The sequence below is a fragment of the Alligator mississippiensis genome, chromosome 5 (genome assembly GCF_030867095.1).
Source record: "Alligator mississippiensis isolate rAllMis1 chromosome 5, rAllMis1, whole genome shotgun sequence".
Lineage (NCBI taxonomy): Eukaryota > Metazoa > Chordata > Crocodylia > Alligatoridae > Alligator > Alligator mississippiensis.
The window spans coordinates 164,032,205-164,043,101 of NC_081828.1; the positions used below are offsets into that span (position 1 = coordinate 164,032,205).

The 10,897-nt window shown below is 44.2% G+C and overlaps 1 protein-coding gene across 1 annotated transcript; it reads left to right on the forward strand.

Annotated features, from left to right (window-relative positions):
- The first annotated feature begins 334 nt into the window (after nt 1-334).
- Nucleotides 335-4,691, forward strand: SOSTDC1 (sclerostin domain containing 1). The gene is made up of 2 exons (XM_006278782.4): nt 335-717; nt 3,397-4,691. The coding sequence occupies exons 1-2, from the start codon at nt 519-521 to the stop codon at nt 3,810-3,812; spliced, it is 615 nt and encodes a 204-aa protein (XP_006278844.1). The 5' UTR covers nt 335-518; the 3' UTR covers nt 3,813-4,691.
- The last annotated feature ends 6,206 nt before the right edge of the window (nt 4,692-10,897 follow it).

Sequence of the window (10,897 nt, forward strand, 5' to 3'; positions counted from 1 at the left end):
ACAACTGCTAGCATCCCCCCGCCCCCCCGCTTTTTTTTTTTTTTTTTCTCAACTGGCAAGTTTCCTCAAAAGCACATTTTGGGACTGGTAACTGCATAACAGGGGCAATGCTGACACTTGGCTTCAATCACATCAGCCGAAAATCCCAGACATGCAAGACATATGAAAGGGCAGAAGAGCCCCTGCAGCCTCTGTGTCTCTGCTGCCAGATAGTTCACAGAGTTTCCTGACACCCTCCAAAGCCCCAGCCAGGAATCCTGCAATTAGCAGAGCTAGCTCCTCCTCTCCTACAGTCCTCTCTTCCATTGGTAAAATGCCTGTGCGGGCCCGGGGAGGGGAGGCAGCCCACCCCTTCTCTTGTGTTTTCATTCTGAATCAATCCACAATTTCACACCTGAACGAATGCCAAGCCTCTGCGGATATATAAGGGAAAACTTGAAGAGCAAACTGCAGAGTTCCTGGGCAGGGGCGCGGGGAGAGCACTCCGCCAGCTCTGCTAGGCAGGGGCTGAGCCAGCCATGCTCTCCTCTCCCGTCCGGGGCGTCCTCCTCGCCTGCATCTTCGCCCAAACCTGCCCGGCTTTCAAGAACGATGCCACCGAGATCCTTTATTCGCACGTGGGGAAACCTGTCCCGGCGAGCCCCGGCACCAACAGCACCTTGAATCAAGCCAGGAATGGAGGCAGGCATTACAGCCACCCTGCATTAGATCGCAGCAGTGAGTATCGCCCCCCTGCCCTGCCCTGCCCTGCCCTGCCCTGCCCTGCCCTGCCGGGGTGGCCCCGGGCTCAGCTCCCCCAGCCCTGCCCGGCCGGGTCGGGACCCCCGAGCTGCAAGGGCCCGGCTCGGCCGGGATGCAGCAGCCCCAGGGCGATGAAGCCGGGGCCCGCTCTGCGTTTTGCCGGGATGTTGCCGGCCAAACGCGCGGAAGTTTTTTAGAAGCGATCGTCTTAAATTCGATTCGAAAACAAGTCAGCGACCAAAAAAGAAAACACCTACTTAGCTTCTACGATCGCCTATCTTAATTTTATTTGAAGAACTATAATTGTTGCCTTGATGGGTGTACTTTGGAGTAGCGCCTATAGAGGGGATTGCACTAATGAAGTCTGAGCATCATCTGGCCCGTGCTCTGTGCGGCCGGCAGGCGCTCCCCAGAGCCAGGTGAGTCTCCGAAAGATCAAAGCAGCTTTGCCTTGGGATCCAGCTCTCTCCCCTCTTGGCTTCCTAGCTTCGTCCTTACCTGCTTGGCTCCCAAGGAAACAGGTTCATAGTTTACCCGTCATCTCTGCTCCAACTTGTTCCTTTTGATTCCCACCTCCCCTCCTTTTCCTGAATTGGAAGTAGGAAGAGCCAAATCCATCTCCTCCATCACCACCCCCTTAAGGTAAAAAACAAAAAACCCCACCAGAAATGCCACACACCCACATGCCTTGGGGGAAAAGTAACAGCACTCAGGGAAAGCAAAGGGACACTATGAATGCAGGCTTTTTCAGAGAAGCCAAGATGTGTCAGCTTTCCTGCAGGCTGGTGGCAGGAAATATCTTCTCCTTAGAAGATTTCTGCAGCCCAGTAGGTATCTACTGTCACTGTAGGAAAGCTGACTTTGCATACGCATAACAAGAGAAGGAAAGACAAATCAGAGCTATGATGAGATGCTTCCAGGTACATTCCTGAGCGCAGCTGCAGGAAGCTGGGCATGCATCCTTCAGGCACATGCAGCACTCCAGAAACCAGTCCTTGTGCAAACAGACTTTCTGGAGCAGTCTCCAAAGTGCAACAGCTTGGAAGCAATGGGGAAGAGGGACAAAGTGAGGCCAATTTAACCCATGTCTCTGATTAGAGTGAGCTTCCAAAAATCTAAGTGAAAACAGAAACGTCCTGTAACGCTGTCGGGCGTAGGTACCTTCAGATCCTCTTGTGGCTTGCTCTAACATTTTTGGAGTGATTACTTTTTGTTTTAAAAGCCTGAAATAATGATATGTATGTTCCAACTCCACGGTAAAATTTCCATTAAAAAGAGGGAGCCAGCCAAGGATTACACATTTAAAATGAAGTGCATTGTGCCAGGTTAATTTCAAAAGGGTAATTATTGAAATAAACATCTGTATTTATTGCAGCATGCAGAGCTGCATATACAAGCAGGCACAAGCATGCTTCTATTTGCAGCTCTGCACTTTGATACTGTGTCAATTGCCTTGGAGAACTAAATAATGTTGCCTCAGGATTTGCAATATTCCTTATATTAAGTACAGGTAAGTATAAGGAATAATGTAAATACAAAGATAAAGTTGTTTTTAAGGCAAAAACACCACTATTATTTTGCTAATAATTCAAATATCAAGTGCAGAACATAATTTTCAATCACCTTCAACTTTTATTATTTCTCATAAAATGTTTTTTTCAAGCCATATTTATCACTGGAGAGTAAATCCATAAATTGGAAAGTTGAAGAAAATATGTATTGGTGATTTCCTTAAATGCATTAGAATAATTCCCCAGACCACATAGAAACAGTATTTTTCATGCTAATGATCCACCAGAATTTTTCCAAGCATCCCAAAGTAAGTTCCCTCCAGGCTAAGAAAAGCAAAAGACATTTCAGCCTGAGGGTAATTTTTTTCCTTCCAGATGATTAAGAACCTGCAAATGAGGCCTGAAAATGAAATTCCTTCCTTCACCAAAATACTAACTTTTAAAAATTTAATTTGTATCTGAACCAAATTGGCCAAAACAAATTCCAAATCCAAGAGTCCAGAACCATAAGTGGCCCTGTTACCAGCAAACATCCTCCACCCGCACCTGGGGCTTCAGATGTTTCCAAAACCTTTGGTGGGCATCCTACTTGCAGGCCCAAGCCCCGAGGCTTGGAGTTTGGATGCCCCCAAGTTTTTTGCTTGCTTTCACCCATAAGGCCCTCAGAGCAAGCAAGGGAGCAGGCTCCCATTTCCATAACCTGGGCTTAAAGCCGCTGCACCTTGGCAGGTACTAAACCATGCCAGAAGAGCAGTTCTCCTGCAAAGTGGCTCAGGAAAACTGCCTTCTTGGACACAGATGCATGGTATTTCCCCTGCCAGGTTAAGAAGCCACTACACTTGATCTGAGCCTTCAAGAGTACAAGAAACATCACCAAAATGATAGCTACTACAGTGCTTAGCACTATTTATTTATTTTTGTCCTTTCTTAAGACCCAGAAGGCCCTGTCAGAGATTGACACCCGGTACGGGCTAGACATGTACACATATAATGAAAGACCATCTCCAACAGTTTGTTGTATAAATCCATGTCACCTATTGCTGTACTGGCCTTGCTCATTTGAACATGGTTGGCAACCTGAAGAAATGGTTTAGGGAATCTTCTTTTTCTGAGTCTTAGTGTTCTTGTTCTATGCATTCTGCAGATCGTGTTCAAGTTGGCTGTCGGGAACTGAGATCCACCAAGTACATTTCAGATGGCCAGTGTACGAGCATAAACCCCTTGAAAGAGCTGGTATGTGCTGGTGAATGCCTCCCTTTGCCGTTGCTCCCCAACTGGATTGGGGGAGGTTATGGAACCAAGTACTGGAGCAGGAGGAGCTCGCAAGAATGGAGGTGTGTCAATGACAAAACTCGCACCCAGAGGATCCAGCTCCAGTGCCAGGATGGAAGCATAAGAACCTACAAAATAACTATTGTCACAGCCTGCAAATGCAAAAGGTACACCAGGCAGCACAATGAGTCCAGCCACAACTTCGAGGGAGCCTCTCAGGCTAAGCCCATCCAGCATCACAAAGAGAGAAAAAGAGTCAGTAAAAACAGCAAGCATAGTACAAGTTAGTAGTCAGACATGTGCCCCCATAAATGAACTTGCCTGGAACCATTCTCTTCATTGATATGACTGCTTAAAAGACAAGTCTGCCATTGCTATGTTATCACTTAACCACACATGCTTTTTTTTTTTTGCTTGACCAAACTCAGAAGGGCATTCTGTGCATAAGGATTTTTCTTGGCCATTTCTTTTGTATGCTCAAGATGGAGAGTACCACAAGCCTTCCAATCCCACTCTTTGAACTGGAGGCATGGAGGCAAAGAATTGTTGCCATGAACATTCGCTTAAGTTTGGCTTTTAGAAAGGTGCTTTGTGAGTTTTCATAAGGAGAGTTAATTGTTGTCCATTGCCTTCAAATTCATATTTTATAACATTTTGACACATTCTCTTAATGACAGCTAGCAATTGTTTTCAGATTAATTCTAAGAAAACAAGGCCTTGCATGCTCTTGTATATCAGTATACCAAAAATTTAAATTATGCATGGCAGCATTTGAAAAGGAAAGCTGAATAAACTATTTATTTGTCAATGTAATTATTTAATAAGCTTTTACGTGTGGGTTTTGTTTGTTTGTTTGTTTTTTTTTTTTGATGTTCATCTTATGTTTATAGCTCTTCCGTGTATCAAAGTATTTTCCTATGATTTGTGGCTGGATTAGGATATACCACACATTTTGTAGATAATGTAAAATAGATGTTTTAGTATTCTTGGTACACTTGGACAGCAACAGTTTTGGATGTTATTTTGCAAGTAACTTTTGAAAAAATGCCTTGTACATGCTATACTCTGTATTATTATTTTTGTTTAAAGTGTGCAATCAAATGAAAGTTATGACTTCCTTTCAGATGTGTGGGGTTTTTTGTATAAAAATAAACAGTGCTAAAAAGATGTATCGTCTCTGGCTCTAATGTATATGCAACTGTACACATTTTGAGGAATTACAGCATTTAATCTCATAAAGTGGGAAAACATTATTTGATTTAAAACAAATGCCATAAAAATCTGGCAGCAATACTTAGCATAAAAAAAAAAACTTTTCTGTGGAGTCTGATTTGTACAAGTCTTATGTGACCATTTATACCTGGTGTTCATTTATGGCCAAAATCAGACTTCAACAATGTTCACATTGTATATAGCACACAGTAAGTATGTATTTGTGAATAAAACATCCCAATCTATTTATATCTTTCATTAATGTAATCAAGTTTAAGACTTACAGTAATAACAATAATCAGTATAGCCTTTCTTGTATACACAGTTTAGTCTTGATCATTATTCACAGAGGATGTATTATGAAATGTATAGTAAAGACAACTTTTCTATGTACAGAATAGGAATAATCTGTAATTAATTATTCAAATCAAATGAAGCCTGAGGTGATTTCCATCCATATTCATTCTAAGCAGTTAATCTCACCAAAAGAAAACACTAAAAAGTAGATTTGCCAATGTACCACACCATTCTTAGTTGATTGGATTTTATATCCTCCAAACATTTAGTGTGAACAGCTACAGACAGAACACTGGATTCTAAAAAATGTGCTGCCTCCAGCATGTCCTTGATCAAATGTTTCATTCATTCTTGTTTACATTTTAATTTAATAAGACCCAATGGCTATATTGCAACACCATTTTTAAGTAGAACACCTCACTGATAACTAATGGAGCTCTCCATTTAAATATCAGTGCCACAGCATGGCTCCTAGGATCCTAAAGTTTAATGACACCTAGCCAAAGTCTTTCCAATAGTATTTCTTCATCCTTAGCAGATTTGTAAAGAACACTTTGGAAAGTAGCTGTGTGCGTGAAAAAAAAGATGAAATGTCCTTGGGGTTTTCTTTTTCTTCCTTTGGTGTGCTTTAATTTTTGAATGGGAAAGAGAAAAAGATTAAAACCATACATAGGTGTACACTTAAGGTAATAGACATAAATTAATGACCCAGATTGTTTCCTTCAAGCTAACTTCAGTATCATAAAGGGGTCAGGCTGATCACCTAGGCTGCTTACAGACGTGAAAAAACAAACCAAACAAAACAGCACTTTACTTTCAGCTTGGTGTGCCCCCGCACCAAGTGCAGTGCATACCCAGAAGAGGCATCGCGTTAATTTGACGCAGCTTGCTCAATGTCTGTGTAGATTGCACGTTTCAGTGAAGCTTTCTGGCACTTTAATAGCTGAATTGAATCAACTTTAGATAAAAGTGCCCAAAAGTCCCGCTAAAGCACACGATCTATATAGATGTTGGGCAAACCGGGTTAAACTGACATCTTCCTCTTCTGGTAAAGTTTTTTTTCCCCCCACATCTGCAAGCAGCTGTAGAACCTAGGGGTTAAATTTCATTTATACCGCAGTCTTTTTACACTGCTGACACTAAAGGAGCCTAAATTCACACCACTGGTTCTTAACTGTTTTAGACATGAGGCATCCCTGGATAGACTTGAGGGACCCTTGGACAGACTGGAGGCACCCCTTGGAAAATGTCAGCTCTTAGATTTCACTCTTTTTTTGCCTACAGAAAAGTAATAAGAGCTTTCTGTTGCAAAGACCTCATAACTATAGATTTCTATTTGAAATCTTGTGTGAATCACATTCACCTGATAACACCTTGCAGCATGCTTAAAAGGATTTCAAGGCACCCCAAAGTTGCTGTGGCACCCTGGTTAACAATCACTGATTTATGCCTGCTCTAAGGCCCTTTAACACTACAAGAATGGTAGTATAAAGGGGCTTGTAAATTTGAATCTGGGGCTACATACAGACAAGCAGTTTGATTCATACCAGAGCATTTTGAGCTGCACCAAAGCCAGACCTTACAGAGAGTCTCATATTAAGCACCTGTGAATTATTCGAATTAACACTTTGCCTTGGAACAACTTCACAGCTCATTCAACTTAATTGCCATTTAAGCCTTATGTGTAAACAGCTGGACTAGGCCTGTTTTGGTTTGAGTCAGAGACCAACCCAGTATATGTCTTTCACCAAGCTGGTTGTCTGTTTTTTCGCCTGGTATTGCCAGCAATTTTTCTATAGTACAAGACACGGGCAGCAGCATATCATGCTTCCTCCTGCTAAAGGATCACAGCCCTTTAACAAGAAACTAGTTCTAGCAGCAGAAGTTAATTCAGCCACCATGCCAATTCAGCCTTTATCTTCATTACAATGATTACACAAGGAAAATGACCCATTGGTGACAGTGATGATAAGCAACTGGAGTCCCTGGGGTCATAATCAAATGATATTTAAAATGTGTCGACAGGAAAAAACAGTTGATATGGTTCCAGAAAGTGTCAGGCACAACATTCCATCATGTCATATGAATTTTATTCTGTGTTAAAAGCTAAATAATCTTTCGCATCAGTTTAACTGTACAAGGAAGGAAAGTATTGCTTACAACCATTGTTGGTGATAAGTAATCTTTGTGAAGACAGGACCAGAAGGTCATTGGGTATGAGGAACAAAACTAAGACCACCATCATATTTCACATAAGCCACTAAAACAACCATCACAAACTTTCTATGTTAACCCAAAACAAATGGGTGGTGTTCTATTATTTTTCCCTTCTCCACTGAGTCATAATTCTATCAAGGGGGAAGGTACTGGAGTCAAAAAATCTTAGTCTAGTTTAAGGGTTTACTGCAGACTTCCTGTGTGACTTAGGCCAAATCACTAAACCTTGATTCTGCCACCATCCACAGGTTGGATAACACCTTACTCCTGAAGGGGGTAGATAGGGCTCTTCAGATACTCTTCAATGTGAGTGAAGGGTGCAGGATCTTGACCTTCATATTTCCTCTTTTGTAAAATATATTTTATATGCCTTTCCTATCTCACACGGATGTTGTGTGAGAAACTGACAACATAGATTCCACAGGTTGCAAACCAAGAAAAAGCTAGCAAGGCAGAATTAAAGCCAGAAGACAGATGAGACTACCGTGCCCTACTCTTGGCTGTTCTTGACCAGAGTGAGACTTCACTACAAAAAATCAACAACTTAATAGCAATCTGACTCTGTATAACATTGTTGTTAACCTTGTGCCAGGTGATTCTGTTATATTGTCACTCCTTCAGGGAGATGGCGATCCTTTCACAGTGTCTGGCTTGGAGTGACAGACCCTATCATAGAATCATAGAAATTAAGGGCTGGAAGGAACCTTAAAAAAATCATCAAGTCCAACCCCCTGCTCTGGGAAGGAATACTGCTGAGATCAAATGATCCCAGCAAGATGTCTGTCCAGTCTCCTTTTGAAGACTTCCAAGGTTGGGGACTGCACCACCTCCTTGAGAGTATATTCCAGATTCTGATCACTTTTACTGTAAAGAAGTTCTTACATCCAACCTGAAGCCATCCTCTAACAGTTTATGACCATTGGTCCTTGTCCTCCCCTGGGGCGCCCTAGTGAAGTTTTTCTCCCAGCTCCCAATATTCACCACTTACATACTTATGGATGACCACCAAGTTCCCCCTCAGTCTTCTTTTCCCCAGGCTGAACAGTCCCAGATCCCTTAGTCTTTCCTCATGTTTCCTGTCCAGGCCCTTAATTATTCTTGTGTCCCTTCTCTGGACCGTTTCAAGATTCTCCACATCTTTTTTGAAGTGTGGTGCCCAGAACAGCACACAGTACTCCAGCTGGGGTCTCACCAACATTGAGTAGATAGGAAGTAGTAGAATCCCAGTATTCTATCAGCTCTGTTGACTACAGTATTACACTGGTGGCTTGTGTTCATCCTGTGATCAACCATAAGCCCGAGGTCCCATTCAGCCATTGTGCTGGCCAAGACATCTGTTCCTAACCTATATCCATGTCACTGGTTACTTCTACCCAGACAAAGTACTCTGCATTTACCCTTATTGAACAGTATAGAAAAGACCACAGAATCTATCACTAAATTTGGCAGATCTCTAGGGACCTGAAGGAACCCCTGGCCTTTTTACTGGAGGGCCTGTACACCTGCAATAGCTTGGGCTCCAGAGACCCACCCCAGCCCTCAACCACTGCCTTCCCATTAGCCATGAGAGTTTGCAGGGGAGTTCTAATAGAAAAGATCTATTAAAAGGCTGATTTGTCTTAATTTATCTAGGAGATCATATTGAGGTTACAGAGGGGACAATGTGTGCTATTCCTACTTATCTCTAAGCTTCAGTATGTCTTCATTCTCCAGTGGCCTATATAAACTCCCCCTTCTTCTCATATGAAATTGAATCCATGGATCCCATCCATGGGATCTAGACGAGAGGTAAACACAATTGTTCAGGGAGATCTGATTATATCTGCCCTTATATGTAGGCTAGCCAATTGCCTGTTAAGAATGACAGGGGTGGTGGGCGGGGAGAGGGCAGACACAGAGCCCCATGCCCCCCTGTCCAGGCTGGCTCCCCCTTTACTTTCTGCTGCTTGGGGTCCGGGTCCACTCCCCCCCGCACTGAAGGGAGTGGGATCCTCAGTCTGGTCCTCAGTGCAGCTTTGGAATCATGGTGGTGCTCCCCCATGCTTGGAGCACTCTGATTGGCTGTTTCTGTCAGCCAGTCAGAGTGCGAATAAAGTGTTACGAACAGACAGACTTAGGCTTTTATATTATTAGAATTCCCCTCTATGAAAAGACACAAGGGGCATGTGACAGAGCAGCTTCAATGCTCCATCACTTTAAGGGCTGGAGCAGCCAGCCACCAGGTATCTGATGAAGGCAGCCATTTTGTAGAGCTCTGGTATAAGAGCAGAGCAGTCTGTATGGAGAGCCCAGGGAGGCATATCAGGTTGAGCTGCTCCTGGAACACCTTGGAGGTAAGGGGGAGGCTATGGGGAAGGAGGAGGCTTCATTGGTCCTGGACATGATCTGAAACTGTACCCTGCCAGGATAGGGAGGCCTGGTGGTCCTGCTTGTGGTGGGGTAGGGCCACTTAAATGCCAGGTTTGAGGACCATCCCAGTGTAAGGTGGGTTGGGGCTTCTAAACCCCTGCCCTCACCTTAGTGTGGGTGTGTTAACCAGAGTTGTGGGCCAGGCTCACCAGCTAGGGCACCTGAACCTATGGGAGTGTTTGACCCCATGCCCTAGGGAAAAGGTAGAGTTGTGGGCCAGGTACGCCAAGTAGAGTGACTCCTGAGCCTATGGGCGTGTTTGACCCCGTGTCCAATGAAAGGGCACAGTAGCGTGGCCCTAGGAGAGGGTGGAGTTAAGAGGCCCTGGGAGAGGGCGAAGACTGGGGCCCCAGAGAGGAAGGGGTGGAGTAGTGGCCCAGTAAGGGGTGTGGGGCAAAGTCAACCCACAGTTCTGCAAATCACCCAGTGTTCACTCAGATGAACTGCTGGACCAGGCAAGAAGAGATAAGCCTGATGGCCCTCCAGGGTCGCTCAAAGGGAGCAAGGGTGGGGTGCGTGTGGCCCAAGGGCGTGGTATGCGAGAGACCCATGACAGGTGGTGTGTGAGAGCCCTGGTGAGAGCAGGGGGAATGAAAGGGGCCTCAGTGAGAGAGGGGTGTTATGTGTGGCCCAGAATGGGGCAGTAAGCAAGAGGCCTAACTGTGCACTGCGTTTGGTCTAGCCTCAAGCTGGAGGTGTTATCCGTGAGGCATGCGACACATGTAGGGATGGTTGGAGCATGTACATTAGGCCCTTGACATTGGGGCAGATTGAAGGGCAGCCTCCCACCTATTAACATTAAAACAATGTGACATCAGGGTGTGGCAGGTGGGAGAGGTGGGCAGTTGGCCCAAGTACAAAGGAGCAGGCTGGTCTCCCGACCAGGCTGTGAGTTGGCTCCTTTTGTCACAGGGCGCATCTATATGTTCATCAATGTGCAGTGGTTACTGTACATTAAATTTAGTACTTATATAATCAAGTACTAAATGACTGTGCAGTAACCAGTGTTACTGCCCAGTAGCACCAGTGGACACCTTTTAAATGATGTTACTGCGCAGTAGCCTAATAATACTGCACAGTTGTGCATTAATACTGTCTGTGCTGTGGTGTGCTACTGTGCAGTATTATTAGGCTACTGCGCAGTTAGTGTCTCATTTAGACACACCCAGGGAGTATGATGTGGACCACTGTGAATTCTCTCATAGGCCATGCTGAAGTTAACTTAATGGTTAAATAAA

Bases quoted from the DNA above. Each gene is read 5' to 3' on its own strand.
- SOSTDC1 (XM_006278782.4), top strand. From the start codon at position 519: ATGCTCTCCTCTCCCGTCCGGGGCGTCCTCCTCGCCTGCATCTTCGCC. The intron at 718-3,396 runs GTGAGTATCGCC...TGCATTCTGCAG, and splicing joins CCCTGCATTAGATCGCAGCA to ATCGTGTTCAAGTTGGCTGT.